At 49.3% G+C, this 21175-nt stretch overlaps 7 protein-coding genes across 7 annotated transcripts; 2 read left to right on the top strand and 5 right to left on the bottom strand.

Annotated features, from left to right (window-relative positions):
- Positions 1–39: 39 nt before the first annotated feature.
- Positions 40–7621, top strand: EI90DRAFT_3123681 (peptidase family C50-domain-containing protein; the record flags this gene model as incomplete). Its single annotated transcript, XM_039063635.1, has 20 exons — positions 40–681; positions 738–983; positions 1034–1426; positions 1489–1669; positions 1722–2461; positions 2512–2903; positions 2953–3299; positions 3425–3509; positions 3569–3681; positions 3729–4072; positions 4119–4334; positions 4387–4611; positions 4659–4893; positions 4946–5028; positions 5094–5187; positions 5253–5498; positions 5551–6500; positions 6559–7010; positions 7075–7239; positions 7297–7621. The coding sequence occupies 20 exons, from the start codon at positions 40–42 to the stop codon at positions 7619–7621; spliced, it is 6474 nt and encodes a 2157-aa protein (XP_038916212.1).
- A 310-nt stretch (positions 7622–7931) lies between these two features.
- Positions 7932–8783, bottom strand: EI90DRAFT_3058143 (uncharacterized protein). The gene is made up of 4 exons (XM_039060352.1): positions 8736–8783; positions 8320–8668; positions 8190–8257; positions 7932–8131 (listed from the first exon to the last, which is right to left on the bottom strand). Exons 1-4 carry the CDS (start codon positions 8739–8741, stop codon positions 8105–8107), a joined length of 450 nt encoding a protein of 149 aa, XP_038916211.1. The 5' UTR covers positions 8742–8783; the 3' UTR covers positions 7932–8104.
- A 285-nt stretch (positions 8784–9068) lies between these two features.
- On the top strand, positions 9069–10041 carry EI90DRAFT_3058141 (uncharacterized protein; the record flags this gene model as incomplete). The annotated part of the gene is made up of 5 exons (XM_039060351.1): positions 9069–9087; positions 9137–9245; positions 9301–9471; positions 9544–9772; positions 9821–10041. Coding segments are annotated over exons 1-5 (677 nt in total), but the record flags the coding sequence as incomplete, so codon positions are not given.
- On the bottom strand, positions 9933–12142 carry EI90DRAFT_2972626 (uncharacterized protein). The gene is made up of 7 exons (XM_039055757.1): positions 11969–12142; positions 11859–11913; positions 11772–11803; positions 11500–11705; positions 11151–11449; positions 10953–11102; positions 9933–10898 (listed from the first exon to the last, which is right to left on the bottom strand). The coding sequence occupies exons 1-7, from the start codon at positions 12018–12020 to the stop codon at positions 10028–10030; spliced, it is 1665 nt and encodes a 554-aa protein (XP_038916209.1). The 5' UTR covers positions 12021–12142; the 3' UTR covers positions 9933–10027.
- A 2482-nt stretch (positions 12143–14624) lies between these two features.
- Positions 14625–15358, bottom strand: EI90DRAFT_1028994 (uncharacterized protein). Its single transcript, XM_039051425.1, has one exon. It carries the CDS (start codon positions 15214–15216, stop codon positions 14719–14721), a length of 498 nt encoding a protein of 165 aa, XP_038916208.1. The 5' UTR covers positions 15217–15358; the 3' UTR covers positions 14625–14718.
- On the bottom strand, positions 15175–17732 carry EI90DRAFT_3058138 (uncharacterized protein). Its single transcript, XM_039060350.1, has one exon. The coding sequence runs from the start codon at positions 17231–17233 to the stop codon at positions 15500–15502; it is 1734 nt and encodes a 577-aa protein (XP_038916207.1). The 5' UTR covers positions 17234–17732; the 3' UTR covers positions 15175–15499.
- Positions 17733–18096: 364 nt separating this feature from the next.
- EI90DRAFT_3058136 (uncharacterized protein) lies at positions 18097–20029 on the bottom strand. Its single transcript, XM_039060349.1, is given in 6 exon segments — positions 18097–18217; positions 18237–18388; positions 18478–18923; positions 19435–19564; positions 19595–19842; positions 19904–20029. 4 exon segments carry the CDS (start codon positions 19562–19564, stop codon positions 18127–18129), a joined length of 819 nt encoding a protein of 272 aa, XP_038916206.1. The 5' UTR covers positions 19595–19842; positions 19904–20029; the 3' UTR covers positions 18097–18126.
- Positions 20030–21175: the final 1146 nt, after the last annotated feature.

Below are 21175 nucleotides of genomic sequence, written 5' to 3'. Positions count from 1 at the left end.
CGCGTTTGTACTGGGAATATGAGGAAGGGGGGCCCGGAAATGCCGTCAAGACCATTAGGGAGGACAACGACACGCTCTGGGACTATATCTGCTGGAAAATCCGCAGGATCTTCACTAGCAACTTCTTCGAATGTTCTTCGTCACAACGCACCGTCATCATCAAAGTCGGTCTTAGTTTCTCAAAATGCGGTTTCTACATATGTTGAAGAAGAGCTCTCGAAGAGACTGGATGCAAATCTTCACATTGATACCTCTGGAAAGAAGACAATCTCGACCACTTCATCGTTACGCCACACGAAGCAAACCACTGCCTCTTCGAAAACGCACCCGGAAGAATTACTAGCCAAAAGGCTTGACCAGACTCTTCATATCTCCCCGAATACTGCATCTTCTGATGCCGGGAAGCTAAAGGGGAACGCCACGACTGTTGACGACCCAAGACAGGTCGCCTCCCAAGCGTTGGTTGATTTGAAAATCTCATCACAGAAGCTCGCCGATGCCGTCCAGCTTGGATGGAGAGTATCTACCCCTATTAAAGATATCTCACGGAAGTCATTGGATAGTTCTCTATCCATCGCTTGTAAATGTATAAGTCAACTGAGAGCATCTCCTGTTGCACGTCCAATGGATGTAGAGAAATCGGCAGCTCAGATTATTGGGCGCGCGATTTCATTGGAACTGGTGAATCCGTCCTTGAAACTTTGTTGTCTACTTGCTCACCAGCAGCTTTCGCTCAGTTTGAGGATGCCTCGAGGCTACTCTTAGAGGCGCGACCGTATGTTCTGAAACTCGTCTGCCCGCTACTGCCACAAATGAGTGGAGAATTCTCTGGGCCCTCCGGGGAGGTGGGCGTCGCGTTCGGTCTTCCCTCGCCAGCCTCGGGGAATGTTGTCGATGATGACAACCTGCCGTCGTTGGCGGCAGCCTACCAACTTCATAGTCTTCAGTCATACCTTCCATTGGCAACTGAACAAACTATTGATGTACGCCATTCAGTCAAACAATAAGCCCAACATCTCACCATGTCATACAGGCGTTCTTGAACAACGGCACCTTGCTAGCGTGGTCAACCGTATTGCATCAGCACCTGTCCGAGTCACAGTGCGCCGCCCTTTTTACGAGCGCCTTTCAGGCTGCAGCGAAATGTGGGCCTCCGCTATCGGCTCGTACTTTGTTTCGTATCCGCGCTTGGAGTTTGAAGTGTCTCCTTTCAAGTCCCATTTTGAAGGAGGGACCTTTCTGGGATCAGGCGGGGAAATACTCCGCCTCCTACGTTCGAGCTGTCGGCGATAACGCACGACAGCCGGTGGCTACCTTGTTGGACGACCTATTCTTGCAAGCATCGGAGCGCAAAGACACCTCCAGATTTTTCCATGGGAAAGGGTTCATCGGCATATGCGAGTATCGTTTGAAACTGGCTAGACTAGTGAGTGTTATCACTCTATTCAGGCTTTATCATGGCTGTTTTAACCCCCCCCCCTCATTCAGACAAAAAGTCGCTCTGAAATTGACCGCTTCAAATCAATGCTCGAAAATGCGTCGAAGAGTCTTGAGTCTGACAGCCAAGATGACGATGTGCAAAAAGGCGCTGACCTCAAGGTCGTTCGGTTGTGTACCATGGTGTCGGACTATAGTTCAATATTGGAGATTTTGCACTCCGATCCTCAAGGTCCGTTCTCCGAGGTTGCTGTCGGGATTTTCTGACTTTAAAAACCATGTAGCCGACTTCAGCGCTCTTCGCTTGGGTGCTTTAACCGTCGATGAATGCACCCAGCTGATTGCGGAGGGAGCGATTGCCCCTGAAAATACCCGAAAGATCAACGCTGAGCTCAATAAACTAAGACAAAGGTGTACTCAACTCCTAGTCTCTCGTTTTGAGCATTTAGAAGCCGATGATAATGAAGTTGAAGCTTCTGTGGATAGCTCATCGCGACCAAGCACCCCTGTTGCGAGACGAACAAAATCGCACGATGCCTTGCAGGGCGCATATACCGTTGCTGCCTCCAAGCTACTTTCCGCCGTATCGATCCACTTGACAAATTCCCAGGTGGCACCCGTTGCGGAGTATGGTGTCTCATGCGTTGACTCACTGATATGCCTTGCTCGTACCAATTTAGCACAACCAGGCATTCACCCAAGAACCATTCGAGAGTTCCTGGATCGAGCTGCGTCAGTTGCCCGCAAATTGGCATCTGAACTAGATGCCCAATCGAGTGCACTGTTGAAGTCCATATCTTCTGCCTTCTGGACTGTTGCGGTTACTTTATTTAATCGGGGTCAGCATGCGACAGCTGTACCCTTCCTGACCCAATCTTGTCACCTGGCACAAGAATTACAAGGGTTAAAGTTGCCAAACGCGGCAGATCAAGGGCTACAGGCTAGCCAACTTTCAATATCCAACGCCTTGCCTAAGCGTTGGGAGTTGCTTGGCTTCTGTCAGTCACGCACCGGAGATCGTAGGGTACGAAGCCACCCCCTTCCCTATGTCAGATCACTCATCTTCGCATCCAGCTTGCATATGATGCGTTTCAACGCGGCATTGTTTCTTCACGACATTTTTTCCCTCAAGTTGCAGGATTATCTCACCGGATTCTGCCCGCGGATCTCTTTCTTTCGAGCCCTGGTATGCGACCCCTTGAGTCGCTCCTGGAGAGGTTGACGCTTTTCACAACCCACGAGCTGCTTGATTGTTCTTCTGTCACACTGCTTGACATTTTCTCTGACATGGACATTCCTACCACTGACGAGGAAAAGGAGGCTGTGGCAATGCTTATGGAAGTCCAATTGTCAACGCTCCGCAGACATCCTGGCTTTCGCTTAAAAGAAAGCCAAACAATGCAAAAGAAGATCATGGACAGCTGCCTCGTCGTATACAATCTAGAATATCCGATTCGCCGAATACGGTGAGCGCATCCTGAGAAGACGATGACTTGTCTAACATACGGATGCAAGGATTCTCATGAAAATGTTAACTTTTTTTTACCTCAATATCGATATCGCTGCTGCCATTGAAACCCGGAACGAACTTCAAAGGCTGCTGTGCCCAGATGCTCACACAGTCAGTGCCCCGAACCTGGACTCCATTTCAAAGCGATATGGAGACACTCGTGATGCTCTCCTGACACCTTTTATTCCGCAATACATCGCTACTGTGTCGCTGCTCTCAGCTCTTATCACGCATCGTTTGGGGGATTCTGCCACACTTTTATGTGATATCCGCTCCCAAGCTTCTTTGTCAATGATAATTTTTCGCGATTACGTGCTCCCTGCGCAATCCGAAATCGAACATAGTGCCTCTGGTGCTCTTAAAGAAATTCAGAACAGATCACCCAGGAGAAAACAGCGCACCAAGGGAAATTGATGCAGGCGTCTAAGAGTGCGTTGTCAGCTCTCCTCACTTCATCCTGAGCCTTACGTTTTATAGAAACGACGAAGGCAATCAGTTCTGCACCCATCAATTGTCTACTCGGTGCTACAAAGCCATCGCAGGCGAAATTTGACGACATCGAGTTTGTCGACTCCCACCTGGGTCAGTCTTACGAGACTGACACAATTTGGGGCCTAACAGTTTCTCAGATCTCCTTGGGCGGATTTTCGGTAGTGTAGGGCTCATCGTCCCAAAATTGGAGGTTCTGCGAGTCAGATTGGGTCTGGCGAAGTTTCCTGGAAGCTGGGAAAATAGTAAGTTCCACAGAACTTCGCACAACATCCTCACAACCTCCGTTTAGCTAGAATTAGGATCTTAGTAGATTTAGCACGGGAATACCGTCGTTTGGAATATTTTCAGCGCGCAACCACTATGTATGCCGAGGCCTTCGCGGTATTGGGTGATTACAAGGGCACTGTCACGAAGGAAACACAGGTGGAGTTATTCCTTCAGTACGCAGTCCACATAGCAAGCACAGGAAACGCAGATCAGGCGTTAGCAGGGTACAATAATGCTTTGGCACTGATGGAGACTATCGAAGCAGAGAGGCCGTCATCGGGACCGAGCAAAGCTAACTTCCGACTCGCATCGTTACTAACAGCTGCACTGGCTTCTCAGGCATTTTCCTCCATCCAAATATCGAGGGTGTGTCCTTCAATGTTGAATACATCAGCCACTAAAGAACCTACAGGACAACGTGACAGCTGGGATTGATGGCTTACTGCAATCTCTCCGCCTGTGGTCCCGCGCTGCGGAACTACTTGCTCGGTTGTACGAAACTTCCGTTTCTGCGCCGCCTGGGACACTAGACCATTCACCCAATCCATTTGAGGTTTCTGGAATCCCTGTATCCATTCTCAAGCCACCAAGCTCCAATCTAGATGTGGTGCAATGGAAGGTAGTGGAGGTAAGGCTGCTTAGTTACACTCTCACATCAACCCTCAACACATCTTTTACAGTCTATAGCAGACGTTCAACTTACCTTAGGGAGAATATACTATACTCGTGGCTCCGTACGCGAAGTGGAATATTTTCTCGACAAGGCTTTGGCCTTGGCTCAGTCTGTCAACGCTTTGGGGATCACACTTCGCGTGAAGCTGGTGCTAGGTGAAGTCAAACTCCTTTCGGCCAATCAGGAGGTGGGAGAAAAGTACTTGTCAGAGGTGGCAATGATGACAGAAACTGTAAGTTGCTATCGCTCAACATCAAGGAGGGTTTTAACTGGCAATAGTTCGTTTCCCTGGAGAAAATAGATCTCCATCGTGTATGGGGCGATCTCAGTATGCGCGAAGGCAACATGGAAGCCGCAGGACGCGCCTTTGAAGCTGCGATGTACGCCTTCGAGACCCTTAGATCCGAATTCGAGGTGACTGAAAGCGGCCGAGATGCAAACGATCAGTGCGATTCTGCAACTAAGGATTTGGATTTATTTCCATCAATTCTCGCACTGATTCTTCGCCAACAAAGTAAGCCATATATGGTCCTGACGTGGTCGAGGCTCTAAATGATATTGTGCAGTTTGGTTATCGCGGGATAATGCAGGGGCCAATTCCGATTTTGCGAAGCTCCTTGACCGATTCCTAGCGCTGTCCCACACAGAAGTGACGAAGGCGGGTTCCTTTTACCATACTGAAACTCTCTTTTAACGTCTAATTAAATGAGACAGGGATTCGAGCATCTCTTGATGGGGAGGTTGACATTTGAGGAAGTGCATGCACGATTCCGCGCCGACATCGTTCTTAGCTCTCTCCCAGAATCGAGTCAGTCACGCCAGTATTTCCGTTTCACAGATTCCCAAATATCTTTTGCTAACGCCCTTTCATAGCCATAGCAGTGCCAATGGGGATGACTGGAGGAGATATTGCGACACCACCAACGGCCACGCGGGAACTACTGGCCGCCTTGAGCACGGCAGAGAAATTCTTTTGGGCCTGCTTAGAGTCAAATCAACCAATTGGGTCTTCCCTTCAGATTCACGAAGCGGTGAAATGCCTCGCGCTTATCAGGACGTTCCAATCAAGCCTAGGAGTGAAGGCGAGGAACGGGTCGATAGTGACGGCGTCGCTTCTCGGTTAGGCTACATCCCTTGTGGAATAGGGCGCACTCGCTGACATCCCTTATAGATCTTAATACTGCGTTTACACTTCGACATGAGCTTCTAGACTGTATCAACGTTAAGTCTTTATCGATGATGCAGGACGACTTGCAATGGCATCGGATGTCTGCAACTGGATCTCCGCTCAGAGCTCCACCAGCTGGACCACGTAAGAAAACTACACTCTTCGCTGACAGCGACGATTCCGACGTCGATAACCCAAAGAATCCCCCGATGCATGATTACTGGCGCGAAGTCCGACATCGTTACATGTCTCACTCCTGGGACCCTGTCTCCCTCACTGCATCCCAGATCGATCTGATTCCCCCTCACTGGACTGTCGTAGGCGTAAATGTGACCCAAGACAGAAGTACTCTCATCCTGACTAGACAAAGAGCCTACCAACCACCGCTTATTTTTCACCTACCTATCGGTCGCCATGATCGGCGGGAAGATCACGATGAGCCCCGTTTCTCTTTTGAGGGTGCCATGGAAGAGCTGGGCTCGATTATAGCGAGGAGCAACGAGACTGCCCAGAATGCAAAGAACATCCAAGAAAGGGAAGGTCGCAGATTGTGGTGGGCGGAGCGAGCGGCTCTGGATCAGCGATTAAAGGCATTTGTTGAAAATGTTGAATACTGCTGGCTAGGTGCTTTCAAGGTTTGTAGCTTCTCTACGGCTATGGGATCATCGGCTCAGTTTCAATGGAAGGTCGCCTTCTGCGAACCGTGTGACGTTCCATTGGAGGTAGTGGATTCGTTTCGCACGAAATTAGAGCGTGTGTTGCGGAGAAATGGTTGTGTTCGTGACAGGAAAAGCAAAAGTCATCTGCACCTAGATGATGCCATCTTGAAATGTTTCTCCTCACTATCTCCCAAATGCCGAGATGAGGAACTCGAAGACTTGGCATACTTCGTGCTGGACTTGTTCCAGCTCCACGGTGCTCAAGTCGCCTCATCGGAGATAGATATTGATCAGGTACTTTTCAGCATCTTCTGCAGTCATTGATAGTCGAGGCTAAAACTTTCCATGTTAGCTCGTCATCGATCTTCGGACTGTACTTGAGGAACATGCGCAAGCCCTCGCGAAGCATGATGTACTGCCACCGAAGGATCACCACCTCTTCTTAGTCCTTGGCAAGGAACTGCAATGCATTCCATGGGAGTCCATACCAGTTCTCAGAGGGCGCCCTGTTAGCAGAATCCCGTCAGTTTCATTCCTCGTTGACCGTGTACATCTAGCCCACCATTTGAGAGGATTTACTCTTTCGTCTTTGGGGGGGTTGCATCTTCCTATCGTCGATCGTGCAACAATTAATCCCAAGAGAACTTTCTTCATACTAAACCCAAGCGGCGATCTGAAGTCCACCCAGGAGCGCTTCGAGGACTGGCTCAACAAAATGAAAAAAGTGGGATGGGAAGGAATTATTGGCCGAGTGCCAGCTGAGGAAGAACTCGTTCGTGCACTCACCACACATGATCTGGTGATGTTAGACGGATTGCTTTTCCTTGATCGGGTCACCATCTAATCCTTACGGAACTAAATCTATTAGATACTTTGGACATGGTGGCGCTGAACAATACATCCGATCACATAAAATCAGGAACTTGCCAAAGTGTGCATCGACAATGTTATGGGGTTGTTCGTCGGGAGTTCTGAAAGACATGGGCGAGTTCGATCGGGTTGGAAACCCATATCACTACATGATCGCGGGATGGTGAGTACCACTACAATGCGGCTTGCTTAATGCTTAGCCATACTGCATCTACTTTAGCCCTTCCCTCATAGCGAATTTGTGGGATGTTACGGACAAAGACATCGATAGGTTTTCAGAATCTGTTTTCCAGAAACTGCGGTTAGACGAAAGTAACGTACGAAAATGGGTATCGCTTTCCGATGCTCATTTGTGCTCGTCCGCGGGACGCCGCAAGGAGGGAGTACGCCGAAGGGCGAATCCTAGTGACCAAGACTGCGCGGAAACCAATGGGGCCGTTGGTACATCAGTAGTGGACGCCGTCGCCACTTCTCGGGACATCTGCAAGCTGCAATATCTGACCGGGGCGGCTCCAGTGATCTACGGTATACCTTACTACCTTTAACTCGACTGGAACGCTTGCCACTTGTACTTTATTAATAAGTAACGGTAAATCTGGAGGGGAATTGAATGCGAATGAATAAATGAAATCTTGCACAAAATCCGGGAACCGCGGCACTCGTATTTCGGGTCTTTGGGGCCAAAATCTTGGGTTCATTCACCCTCACAGAACCTGCTAGTCTCAGCTAATACTGGAACTTGTTCCCTCATGTTCAAGGAGTATGATAGTGACCTTTCAGGTAGCCGGGATACTAAGCACAAATCCTTACAAGTGTTGCTCATCCTGCCGGTTCAGAAGCGGAGGGGGCAAGACAGGCATGGTAAGACGAGATAAATTCTGGCGTGTTCTTGTGACGATAGTAAAGTCGCGTGATATGTATGTACCAGGTATTTGTCGACATGCAATTTTTTGCCACTCTACATAAAAGTTGGGACAGGGGTTCTGTGTAAATTTTCATTTAATCCCGCATTTGATAAATGCTTAAATCTAATATTGACGGGAGACAGCTTGGCACTGCGAGGAGTTACGCGTCACTCGGCACAAACATTAACTTGCCGAAACAGCGACTTACCTCTTTCAACTTTTCCAAGAACCAGCCACATTGTGAAGCGTCATTGGTTTCCAAGCACCGCGTAAAGTCTGGGATGAAGATTACAAATATTAGTAATGAACGATGCCAGGTCAGGTCGACGTGTGAGAACTGACCCCGAGCTTGAACATCACAGCTAGGGGCGAGGTCTGGTAGTTTTGAGGGGCTGGAGGAGCCTCCGCGACAGGTGCCGGGGGATGGCTGGAACCACCAAAGAGCATGTTCGATAGACCATGACCAATGGTAGAGCCAACGGCTACTGAACCTGCTGTCGCTGCCATCTGAGTAAGCAAGCCTGGTTCGCGAGATCTAGCTTGAGCAGCTGAGGGTGGTGCCGCAGAGGGATTCTGAGGAACGCTTCCTCCATATGACGGAGCGGCAGCAGTGTGAGCACCCCGACTTTGCTGTGCAGACGGAGCAGGTGCCGCAGGTCGAGCAGCGGGCCGGGATCGAGATTGACGCTACGCATGAGTAAACAATAAGAAGTCAATAAGCCCACAGCTCCGGTGCTCAGAAAACGCCACCCACAGGCATGCTGGACGAATGAGTTTTCTTTGGCGTATGTAGATGTCGGATGCAGGCAATGGAGAATGCCGAATCGTGAGAGACGCTATCATTCTCACGATGCAAGGCCAATTCCTCTCCCGCCAAATATGTCTGCGACAACCCGCTTTCCAGCGGCAATGCATCCTCATCAGACCATCACGCATAAGAGAATATGCGACTCGGCCCAAATCTCTGACAAAGCGAATGAGAACAATGTCGTTGGAGCTCGAGAAGTTAGACGAGGTAGAACGGCAGCACAAATTGCTGGAAATGCAGAAAAAGCAGGCAGAGCTGGGGGAGTTCAGTCTTGCTGGACAGATTATGCCTGTGCTTGGTGTGTGCCGCCAGATCTTCTGGACGTCGACATGCTTACATTATGCCAGACTTACGGGTACCTTCCCCATTCAAGGCTTCATGGGAGAGGCAGGGGATACTGGGCTGTTGGAACTGGTTGAAGGATGCATGGAAAGAAAGGGCCAAAAATTCCACACAGTGCGCATCCTATCCACCTTACTCCTTTTGATGTAGCAACTAGTATATTTCCTAGTCTATACCTTTCGACAGTACACCCTGCCGTTTTCCCCCATCTCAAACGCAGACCCTTTGTTTTCAGCCCGAGCCTACTTTTCTTCCGCTCAGGGAGGGAAACTGCAATTCTGGGACCACTGAGGCGACTCGCCTTGGACTGTTACTTGAAATACAACGAGGCGTTGGCGAGGTGAGTGCCGCAGTGTATTGATCCACCTTGTGGATGGTTCTTGAAGGTCTTCACTCTCCCACCCCTGCTAAGTGGTGACATGAAAGCTATACGAGATGTCGCCCGCGACCCCATCGCCCAAGAAGCAGAAACCAAGATAAAAAAACTCACGACCAGCGGGACCAAGCTGGTATGGACGTATCACGGAGAAGCCAAGAAGACGCAATGTGTCTCGTATCGCCATGTCCCTGATGCAGGGATTGGTGTTACAGGACCTAGGGCTGGTATTCAGCAGGTGTTGGTTCAATTCGTGACACTTCAAGTGCGTTTCACCCTAACTTAATGGAACTTCACTAAGCCGAGGATTTAGTCCTTGGCGGTATACGATAAGAATGGGAAACTACTTCGTGGGAACCCTAAAAGTCCCAAAAAGGTGACCGACTTTTACGTGTTTGAGTTCAGAGGCTGGGACACGGAAGGTTGGCGCATGAAAGCTAGGTTGTTCGAACCAACCGAACCAAATAGATGATGTATTTACAAAATGCACTATCGGAGCACAACAGGGAAACTGAAGTACTTACTCGCCTGCTGTGTCTCCGTCTGTAATGCCCAACCCTTCAAACTCGTCCAAAAGCTCCTCCATCTTTATCTCTGGGAAGTCACCATCATCCTCTCCGGCCTCGCTTTCCTCATCAGCACCAGCTGGTGTTGATGTAGGCTCCACGTCCATCGCAAATGCAACCTTGCCCTTTTCCTCGTGTTCGGTGCCCGGTGCTTTTGCGTCCTTGTTGCTGACTTTGTACAAGTTAACAGCCCCACGCAACTCCGGATCCTCCTCTAGTTCTTGAAGGAATAACTCATAATCAGCCTCCACGCGAGCTTGATCAAGACCCCCTCGTCGCCCGATTGCCCCACGCCCAGAGCCTTTCGTGCCTTCCTCAATTTCCTCCGCCTCCTTGGCGATGGATTTGAGTTTCCAGTTACGCGGGCGACCCCTTCTTTTACGACGCTGGTATTTCTTTTTCACTAATATGATGTCAGGAATACGACCAGGATCCAACTCATCGAAGGCATCCGAGTTGAAATTGCTCCGAGATATGAAGTAACCGAGAGCTGAATCGCCTGGATGAAGAATAGCCCCTAAATGTGTACGAGTGTGGTATATCGCATCCGTTCCACCGATATCATCCATATCTATATCATTTGTAACGCCGCCCGATCGAAAGGCACTAGCTGGTGCGACTTGAGCGTCTGCGAGCAGCCATTTACCCTTCGCTGTTCCAGACAGTTCTATGTCTAGGATAGTAAACTCCACAAGATCAGAGACAGTGGCAAGGGATTCGAAAGGGTTCCGCCAGTATACGGGCGATGCCACTTCTGCAACAGAGAGTGTACTCGGATCAATGAGATGAAGAGAATTCCCAACCCGACTACACAGCGTGAGAGGACTGGTGAAGCGGATGAATACGACCTTCCATCGTAATTATCGAGAAAACACAGACCTAATGCTGCTAAAACCTCGTGCCTGTTTGGGAGTTAAACATATGAGGTCATCACGACAAATAGGTATTATTTCCACAGAATATGTGAACTTGAAGTTCGCCGTATTTGAGTGTGTGTCTGCGGACAACAGCTGTTCCGAAATCTTCTGCCTATGGCCAAGTTGAATACAAAACCATCTTCAAATGGAAACCTCCCACCTAATAGGCACGACAGCGCTGAGGAAATCGACCATTTTGATGGCGTGGCTTCGTTGAGAAAAGTAGAAATCCAATCCATCCTTCACTTCTTTTATCGAAATGGTATCCTTGTCCGCACCATGTTTCAAGATTAACTGTTCCAAATATAGGAAAGTCCGTTTGTGGCTGACTTTCTGGCGGACTTGAACTAGGGCCTTCCAAGTGTTCTTGGCAGCCAGTTTCGAACAATCGGGACACTGTCCATACTGTATAATGTACTCCACTTCAAATATTTGTTGAAGGATTGTGGATGTGAATACCTGCAAAACTGGTGAGCGAGGACCCACACGCGGGGTGAGATGTTCTTTACTTCTTTCTGGATTGTCAGTTTTACTCGCAAGCGCTTTGAATGCGGCTCAGTCCATATGAACCCAGCATCAATAAGCCGGACCCTATTTAGCCCCTTAAGCTTCTTTAGGCATATTGCAAGGAGTTCGCGGGACTCCAGCTGGACAACGGACCAAGTGGCGGGTGGCGCCAAATATCGTTCACAGTTCCTGCAGTAGCTTACTGACGCTGATGATTACAAATGAGGAACCAGTTCAAGTCGCACGCACGGAGCTCGTCACGCAAACCACCTACATTGCTTTGGGATGCCTTCTGTAATATCTACACTGAAGCATTGTGAATTTATGGACAATGAAGAAGTGAAGGTGCAAGCGATCTCACGAATTCCTCAAACAATTCACGCAAAGATTCGCGGAGTTGGGCTCGATTACATCCCCTGAGGGAAGCGCATATTAGATAAACCCTTTTGTTGAAAAAGGTACGAAGCCCACCACAATCGGCACAAAGAACGCGATGCACCGGCGGTTGGAGGACGAAATCCATCAAGAATCGGGATCACACGATGTACGACAACCTAGTGAGAAAACGCTTTTGACCTCCGGGGTGCTAACTAAGCCAAAGTGTGATGGACCGAGGTGACTCGTTTTCAGCCTCGGCGGCTCCCGATCCGGCGCTTACAAACTCAATGCATTCCAGTCAGCCAATCAACTAGCTACTGACACCTTTCCTGGTGTCGTACTACTTCTAAGAAAGGCCATTTGGGAAACTTTTTGATGCACCAGCGTTCTTCGCTCAAAAGCATAGGATTTTTCTTTTCACCGGAGCTAAGGCAAGTTGTATGAGGCGGGTACCGGGATCGAATTAGGTGGTGTGGGGAAGGAATCTAAGCACACGCCTTTCGAAAAACGCAGCCTGGACGACATCTATATACCAAAAGCTGGGGCGAGCTACGATCGAAGCGCTCGGATTGATCGCCTCGCATTTCTCGCTCTCTCATTGGCTTGCCTCGCTCCTCCCACGCTTCCTGGCCTCCTCATTCGCTGGCTTTGCAGCGAACTTTTGACGGCTTGGCGTCGTACTGACACCACGTCGGAAGTGATTCTCGCCCAGCGACAATATTCCGACTGCGTTCACTTGCCTCACATCCGTGTTCCTATATGTATCACGTTCAAGCCTCAATCTACTGCCTTTGTCTGTCAACCCCTAGCAGTATAGATATTCATCAGAGGTGGGAATGCAGCCGAGACCATCTGTGGCCATAGGACTTGGAAAGCACCGCATCCCGTCTGATCTGCGAAGTTAAGCCGAGTACCGCTCAGCTAGTACTATGGTAGGGGACTACACGGGAATCCTGAGTGCTGCAGTTCCACTTAGTTTTTTTCCCTTGGCTTTCTTTTTGTTTTGGTGGAACTCTCCCGACCTGGGCGATTTCGTCGAGCAAAATTACGAAATGCAGTCTCTCGACGACGTTACGATTGACATCTAGGGTTTCATAATAGTTCTGCGGGATGGTGCTAGCGACGGCAACAACAATGGTCTACAGGAGGCACGTATTCGATACTGTTTTGCGTATTTGGGGCTTGCCCGTCGAGGCCGAAGTGAGTGTAGTTCAAATGGGGGCGTTGGGAAGAAATGAGGGAAGATTGACCAACCCAGAAAACCATGTGTTTGTTGCGATAGTGGGGGAAAGCGTGACAGACATTATAACCAAGGGCTCGGATGACATCACGCTGAGTCCAATTGAAGAATATGCAAGAACGGCGAAAATGTGATCTGGCTGCTGCTCAAGTGCAGACCGAATGGTCTGTTTGTGCATTTGATTTATCACCACAACACCTGAGTATGCTCGGACCCATTGGTCAGCTATAGTCACTACGTATATAAACGGTTCAACACTCTGCTTGTGAAGGGGGTTGAATTTTCTGGGCAAGCATACATCATCTCTGACGACTGCTGGATCATGAACTTGGTACTTTCCCCACGCGCGCGATACGACCGGGTACAAGTACAACTTCCTTCTGTCACCGCATACATGTGCACTACGACCCTATTTTGGCTCAACCGGGCACTTGATTGGTCCGTGCCTAACTACTGGAAGGCGTAGTACGTTTCATATTACGCAGTCAGACTATTTAGTTAACATGTCGCGAGGCAATGGTAGACACGAGTCAGGATTGCCCGAATAGGAGGACTCAATTCAGCGAATCGACAGGTGTCAAGACTTACGCCCAGGGTACGTTGACAGATCCTGACAAGCAGCCGACTTTCCGTTCATCTGGATATCCTCTGTAACTTGAAGTACAGTCCCGCGAAATAGCGCGTCTCGTTAGTCTGATACGCTTTCAAATTAGGCAGGCACGAATCATGCCGCTATCATCGGGGGAATATTCTCAACCGAAATTTTGGATGGCATGAAATTCGTCGGCGGCACTAGTCACCACAAGCATTGCATAACTTAATCTCTCCCTTGTTAGCACCCCCCTTCTCCATAACGGTGTCGCCGTGTTCGTCCCACAGTTCGTGCACTGTGGTGGTGGGGCAGCTTGACTGATCTGGAGGCCTAGTCGTACTAGATGGAAGTATGGTCGAGGTAGACAGTGCAGCAAGACGGTGGTGTTGATCCTGACAATTTGTGTTTCATGCACCATCGAATGGTGCCGGGATATTCAGACAAGGATGTCGGGCAAAACCACCCTCTTTGTATGCATGGCCATTATTGCTGGGAAGAATTAAACTGCAGGTTGGGCCTCACGTCGGTCATCCACCCGATCTTTATCTTTGAGGTTGAGCATGGATAACCGCTCGCTTAGGTATGAGGTACCGGTACCACATGGTAGAGCCTCACCAGACGATAGGAAATACACTACCCATCCCCATCTGTAGATAACAGTTTCCACTTTATACCCGCTTTGGATCGAACCTGTTACATATAACGCCAGTTAATTGCGCAAGCGCAGCTACAGCAACCGTATTATACAACTACATCATAGCCAATGAACCATGTACATATCATTTGATTTGATCGACGATCCGTTGCAATCATGTTGTGATAGCAAGTCGTTGTACGTACAATACAATACTAGTTGTATTCCATTCTCCAGGAAAAATTTTGCGCTCATAGATGAATTTCTTCCACAACAAAATCCCAATCACGGGTAAAACCAAAACAAAAGAACCAAGACATGGTGTGTGATTGATTTGATTGATCGAGGAATGGAAAGCGCTGACAGTAGTACTAGGGTTAAGAGGGAAAATGGGTGAGAAACGGTGGGGGAGGGGGGAAATGAGGTGACGACATCGATTGCGAGGAGAAAACAGGGGAAAAAAATGGATACAGTATATATGTATATTTTTGGGAGGGTGTGAGGAAAGTACAAAAACTGCTTTTGATCCTTGTTTTTGTTTTTTGTTTTGTTTTTTTCGGCGTTGCCGAATGTTGCATGAGTGTTATGCATGATTGAATGGAATGCATTTGTACGTTTATGTATGTCGTGCGAGGTGTTACGTTGATGTATGCGTGGATGAGAGAGGGGAAAACAAAAAAAAAAAAAAAGGAAAAAGACTTCGAAGAAATAGTTGCAAGTCCATCGTGGAACAAAATGAGATCGAAATAACAAAAGTATTTGAATGAGACAAGACTTGGGGGGGAGATAGTGAGTCTGTTTGTGAGAAGTGAAATGGAATAACAAAGATGGAGGTGGAGGGATGCAAGATGGGGAGAGCGGAGAGAGGACATCATTATTCTCTTACTTCCCTAGCTCCGGAAAGCAAAAGCAGGTAATGGTGCCGAGAACTCTGAACCAGAGGAGAGATGAGTGTGAGAACCGAATGGAGGGGTGGGGCGACGAAAATGCGCGGCCAAAAAGAACAACAAAAAAAAGGTGGGTGGATATCGACGGGAAGTGATAATAAGCGTGTGTGTGTGTTGAACTCGCACGTCGTCGAACGCTGACGGCTGTCCCCACACCCTGACATGTAAAGACTAGTAGTGACCACGGAACGATGACCGACGACCAACTCCATCACTTGGGCGACGAAGGTGGCACGCCAGTAGGAGCAGCAGCAGCAGCAGCAGCAGCAGCAACACCTCCAAGAAGACCACCGCTAGTCGATCTCCTCCGTTCATATTCCAACCCCCCACTCAACGACATTCGATTCCCACTCACAGACCTTCTCCGCGCCCCACCAACACCAACACCAACACCTATACCTGCACCACCCACATCCTTCTGCTGTGACTGCAATTGCGCCAGCGGCTGATCTTCATCAACCTCAGCACTGGTCCTAGCACCAGCACCAGCAGGAGGAGTAGTCGTCGTTGTCGTCGTCGTCGTCGTCCGATACTTCCTCCACTCCTCCACTTTACTCGACGCGCTCATCCTCCCCAACCCACCACCACCCGCCGCACTCTTCAACCTCTCCAACGAAAGCGGGTTCCGCTCCGGCACTTGCGTCTGCGAAAGCGATCGTCGATGCGAACCAACCCTCGTTCCAACTCCACCGCGATCCTTCAACTTGGCCTGAGCCTCAGCTAGCTTCCGCTCCATAACTTCCTTCTCGATAGCCTTCGATCGTTCCCATCGACTCCTCGCTTCGGCAAGCGTAGCCTCCTCCGTTGCAGCACGACTGATAGGTTCCTGCATCCTCTTCATCTTCGCCTTATGTCGCTCTTGCAGTTCCTCATACGTCACGACGCGTGGTTGAGGGGTAGGTGGAGGTGAAGCCGAACGTTGAGGTGGGAGGACGACGGGCGGGTCGTTCTTATTGAGAGTCAGACGTGAAAAGACGTTCCCTAGACTACGTGATCGTCGATGCGAGTGAGTTCCTCGGGATGGAGAAGATGGTCCTGCCACGGGAGGTGTCACTGGAGAATCACCAGTACTGATACGAGGAGGGGGTGGAGAGGAAGGACTCTCAGGCTGACCACCCTCACCCGTCCGACTGGACAACATGAAGTCAAGACCCAACAAAGACGACCTCCGACCGGTACCATTCTCGCCTCCGAGTTTCAATCCAAGTCCTGATCCACCACCGCCACCACCACCACCACCGGACGAAGATGAATTCCTACCACTCGCATCCTTATCACTCCCCAACCCAAACAAACTCTCCCTCCTCTTCCTCTCCTCAACCGCAGCGCTAACAGCCTCAGACGGTACAATCCTAGTATTCGCCTTCAAACCCTCCGGAAGAGGTGAGGGTTGGATAGGAGCCGTCACACCCGCAGGCGGCGTAAACAATTTTCTCTCGGAAACGTACGTCTCCCATTCTTCACCCCTCGTTAGGGGCGCACTACCAGGACGCCTGATCGTAGCAGGAGGCGTCATCGTGCCTGAGTGGGACGACGACGATTGTTGTTGTTGCTGCTGCTGCTGCTGTGGTCCATACTGTTGATACGAGTGGAGTTGATAAGGTAATGGTGTGGAAAGAGGACGTCCAGTCGGCATCGCGATCATCGATTTCACTCGCGTTCTATCGTTACCGTTATAGTAGCCGCCGCTGCTACCAATACCATATCCAGAACCAGCCCTCTCCAGCGCCGCTTGTCTATCTCTGTCAATCTCACCATAACCTGTAATCGCACCACCACCCATATCCGTCGTGCTCCTACCCAAACTCCCAATGCTCCTCCTCAACTCTCTAATCTCCTCAATCAACTGAATCCGCTTCTTGATCTCCGGATGCTCATCGATCGTCGACGTCTTGGATATCAACTCCTCAGGTAACTGACTCTTCACTTGAGTACCCAAATCCATAGGAGGTAAGATGCCAGGAGCCTGAGACGGTTTCTCCACCAACGCAGAATCGAGCGGTATCGGTCCACCCACCACCACCACCACCAAAGTTGAGAACGGAGGAAAGGGAAAGAGGTCGATCCGTATAGCTAGGCGTACCAGGAGAGGACGTACCCCCATCCTGATTCAAAAGCGGCACACCGGCTATCGAAGTCCTTCTTCCCACGCCACCACCAAGACCCTTTTCCAAATCCCCGCCACTCCCGCCGCTCCCACCGCTCCCAGAACTATCCCCTCTCCCATGTCTCTTCTCCCACTCTTCCCTCTCCACCGAAATCCTTCCTCCGGTCTTGAACTTGCCTGCCGCCTTTCGCTCGAGCTCCTCGTCTTTTCTCCTATGCTCCTCCGATATCTGCCTCAGCTTGTACTGTAACATGGTCAACACACGGAACTGGATCGCAGCTCCCATTAACGCAACGGCCGATATGAGACCCAGTTCGATTTGCATCGTTTGGGAAACAGGGAAACCGGAGTGCAAGGAAGCGAATTTGGGGAAGAGTTCGTGGAACCCTAGGTTGTAGATGTAGAACTAGGGAGAGAAAAAAGGATTTGAATGAAAGGAAGTTAAAAAGAAGAAATAAAAAAAAAAAACTTTACCTCTTTCAAACCGGCGGTCGTAAAGCAATCAATGCCAAGCATCAAAGCAGTCGCTCCAACGATCGCCGTCGATCCAAGCAAAACATGATAATGCAACCTCGGAATCGTACACAACACGAAACCACCCGCACTACAAGCTATCGAATAATAAAAAAGCAAAAGCATGAAATCAGCCCAACCAACCAACAAACAGGAAAAAAATCTCACCAATAAACATCAACCACCTAAAACCAATGCTCCTAATCAACCCACCATCCCTAAAACACTGCACATAAAACCCAACGACCAACCCACCCCATCCACCAATCAAATACCGACTCATCCCCCAAAAGAAAATCCCAATTCCACCTCCCAACACACCCGCCACAACGCCGCAAGCAAATAAAGCCCTTGTTCCTTGTTACCCGGTAAATCCGTATCGTCTCTTAAATGTGGGATGACTCCATAGCGTAGGACGAGTGCACAGGTGCCCAAGGAGAAAGCGTAGAAGCCTAGGAGGAAGTAAGATGACCAACGATTCTTGTGGCCGTAGAAGACTGAAGGGAGGCCTGTTAAGATGAGGATTATACCGAGGAGGGCGAAAGGAGCTGTAAGACGTGTGGCAGGACGTTAGGAGGAGGGGTCCTAGACGTTGGCGAAGGGGAAGACGTAGATGTGGAATTGGTGGTGGTGGTGGTTGTGGTTGTGGCGATAGAGATCGTCGAAATGGTCGTAATAGTCGTTGGAAGTGGAATCGAAGTGGTGGTGGTGATGGTGAATATACGGGTACGTGAAGTGGTAAGCTGTGTGACGACTGGTAAAGGGATCCAATTGGAAGTCGTGATGTTGATTAACGTCGTAGTCATATCAGGAGGTAAAGCGGTGCTTGTGAACGTCGTGCTGTTGACTGAACCTGTGCCTGACGGGCCATTATTATTAGAGTTAGAGGTCGTTCCAGTTCCTTGAGCAGAAGCAAAGTAGGGAAGATAGCACAGAGCGAACAGAACGATCCATATCCGACGTAACAAGGTTGTCCGTTTACCGGTGCTCGTACCGACATTAGCAGCAGCAGCAGCTCCCACAGTGGCAGTGGAGCAATAGGGGTGGTCATCGATTTATTACTTTTCCAATCGTCACTTTCAGTTCAAATCGTCAATGATATAGGGGGGTGGAAGAGGGTATAGGATTCGGTCTTCGATTCGGTCTCCGGTAGGTTGTCAGCGGGTTTACGTAGCGGGAAGAGTGAGTTGCAAGCGCGCAGCGAGAGAGATAGATAGATCGAGAACAACCAGAGGAAAGGAAGACGAGGAGAAGATGGTTTCGAGAGAGAAGAATCGATCTTATATGGTATGCTGTCCAATATGGAGGTACCAATGGGAAGGCGACAAGTCACGACAAGGAATAACGGAATAATTTTGTTGTGGGAGGGGGAGCCGAAGAAGCCAAAACACCTAACGAACCCAAATAATGAGAATGAGGATAATTTGTTCCTTTGACGACCGAGCGGGGTGGGGATGGGGATGGGGAACGAAATCGCTCGGTGGGCTACGTGCGCATCGAGACGAGAGAGAGAAGAAGAGAAGGACGGGTTAGGCGATATGAAAGGCGATATGGATATGGATATGGAATGGGATTGGTTATAGGCGATCCATACCGTAAAGGGTGAGGATGGATTGCCAAAGAGGTCGATGTGTGGGTTTGTGGGTTTGTGCGCATATATAAGGGTAAATGGAGAAACAAACTCACTTAGGTTTGGCCGTTCGATTGCTAACGTTTACGTACGTAGGAGAGAACTCTAAAAAGGTGTGGGTGATGGTGGATAACGGAGAAGTGAAGATGGCTGTAACTAAGAGAGCGGCTCGCTATATAGACGGAGGAGGAGTAGGAGGAGTAGGAGGAGGGAAGAAGGAAGAGTAAATGAAGGAGAGAAATGGGAATGTTGATGATTGTTATGTAGTAGTTGGTACTACTAGTTGGGAGAGGAGAGAGCGGCTCTATTGCCACATACACACCCCATGTGTTATGAATTCACCGAAGTACTTGTACACAACTCACTCACTCATTCATTCACACGCCACACACGCAGAGAACACACCCCCACCCCCAAAAAGCGCAGGCGAGAAAAAAAAACAAGAAGAGGAGCGGTGAGCGGTGAAGGAAGAGCTGTGGACCCAACAAAACCACCAAAGCTCTCTCGATCTCTCTCTCCCTTGCGTTTGGGCGGCGTGACCTCTCTCCATACCAATCCCCGATTTCAAATTAAGATCATATCACACATTCAAATTATTACACAATCATTATTATGTATTCAACTCCTATCTATTCAATTCATTTTATATTTGTATTTATAATTTTTACCCAAAAATCTAGATCGTTCCCGTCCTATTCAATCCGTCCGTGCGCAGTCAATTCTTTCTATATTCGTCCCATCACAATATATTCCCTGGCGCTAAAAAATAAATAATAATAATAACAGCGCCTACTTTGTTCCACTACATAAACCACAGCCATATTCCACGCTCATACATGGGAAGAAATACCAGAGCTGATACGAGGATGACAAGCTGCTTAGACTCTCAATATTCTCACACAACAATCCAACTACTCGCGTGCGCGCGCGCGATTGTTCTTCATTCTCGTCGTTATCGCACCTCCCGCTTCTACCATTGCCCGTGTTCGCGTAGATGTGATACTTTCATCGACCGTGCACATGCACAGGGAAGGGAAGAATCATCGATCACCTGGAGACACAACATCCCCATTAGCGCTAGGGACGCTGTCCACCAACCCCCATGCAACTCCATTTATCCGTCCCCGGTCATTGATCCCTGATAGGGATGCCGTTGCACATCCGGGTAACACCAACTAAACCACCTCAATATCCGAGGATGATGCGTTCTTGTCGTAATCATGTACGTACTTGCGCCTGTGGGTATTTAATAAGGGAAGAAAAAAAAAAAAAAGCAATAGAATTAAGCGTCGTCTTCGTCGAGTCTCGTTCCAAGCAAGACAATCACTCGAACGCTGAAACATGGATATGAGAAAATGAGAGAAAGAGAAAAGAAAGTCAGAAGCCATCATATCAACAACAGAGAAACTTTAGCCATGCCCAAACTGCCACTGGTTCAACAGCGCCTTCCCCCCCCCAAAAAAGAACTCTCCAACGCCCGAACACTCAAAGAATTCCCCTCTCCCTGTGTACAACCCTCCACCAAGAGAAGAGAATCATATGCGCCGACAAAACCCGTTCGCAGCCCTGCCCGCCCGTAGACGGTACCGAGTAAACTCGGATAGAGTTAATAACCCCTCCATCCACCCCCCAACCCA

The sequence above is a fragment of the Cantharellus anzutake genome (assembly GCF_015039405.1).
Source record: "Cantharellus anzutake strain C23 chromosome Unknown EI90scaffold_23, whole genome shotgun sequence".
NCBI lineage: Eukaryota > Fungi > Basidiomycota > Agaricomycetes > Cantharellales > Hydnaceae > Cantharellus > Cantharellus anzutake.
The sequence above is the reverse complement of the archived record's forward strand: the minus strand, read 5'-3'. Positions and strand labels throughout refer to the sequence as shown.

Bases quoted from the DNA above. Each gene is read 5' to 3' on its own strand.
- EI90DRAFT_3058143 (XM_039060352.1), bottom strand. The intron at 8,258-8,319 runs GTTCTCACACGT...TCTTCATCCCAG, and splicing joins GATGTTCAAGCTCGGGGTCA to ACTTTACGCGGTGCTTGGAA. The intron at 8,132-8,189 runs GTAAGTCGCTGT...AACTCCTCGCAG, and splicing joins TCTTGGAAAAGTTGAAAGAG to TGCCAAGCTGTCTCCCGTCA.
- EI90DRAFT_3058136 (XM_039060349.1), bottom strand. From the start codon at position 19,564: ATGCGCACAAACCCACAAACCCACACATCGACCTCTTTGGCAATCCAT. The intron at 18,924-19,434 runs GTCCTTCTCTTC...CCACTGTGGGAG, and splicing joins CCTTTCATATCGCCTAACCC to CTGCTGCTGCTGCTAATGTC. The intron at 18,389-18,477 runs GTCCTGCCACAC...TACGGCCACAAG, and splicing joins CTAGGACCCCTCCTCCTAAC to AATCGTTGGTCATCTTACTT.
- EI90DRAFT_3058138 (XM_039060350.1), bottom strand. From the start codon at position 17,233: ATGGATTTGGGTACTCAAGTGAAGAGTCAGTTACCTGAGGAGTTGATA.
- EI90DRAFT_1028994 (XM_039051425.1), bottom strand. From the start codon at position 15,216: ATGATGTCCTCTCTCCGCTCTCCCCATCTTGCATCCCTCCACCTCCAT.
- EI90DRAFT_2972626 (XM_039055757.1), bottom strand. From the start codon at position 12,020: ATGGATTTCGTCCTCCAACCGCCGGTGCATCGCGTTCTTTGTGCCGAT. The intron at 11,804-11,858 runs GTGAGATCGCTT...ACAATGCTTCAG, and splicing joins GTGAATTGTTTGAGGAATTC to TGTAGATATTACAGAAGGCA. The intron at 11,103-11,150 runs GTGGGAGGTTTC...ACTTGGCCATAG, and splicing joins AGCGCTGTCGTGCCTATTAG to GCAGAAGATTTCGGAACAGC.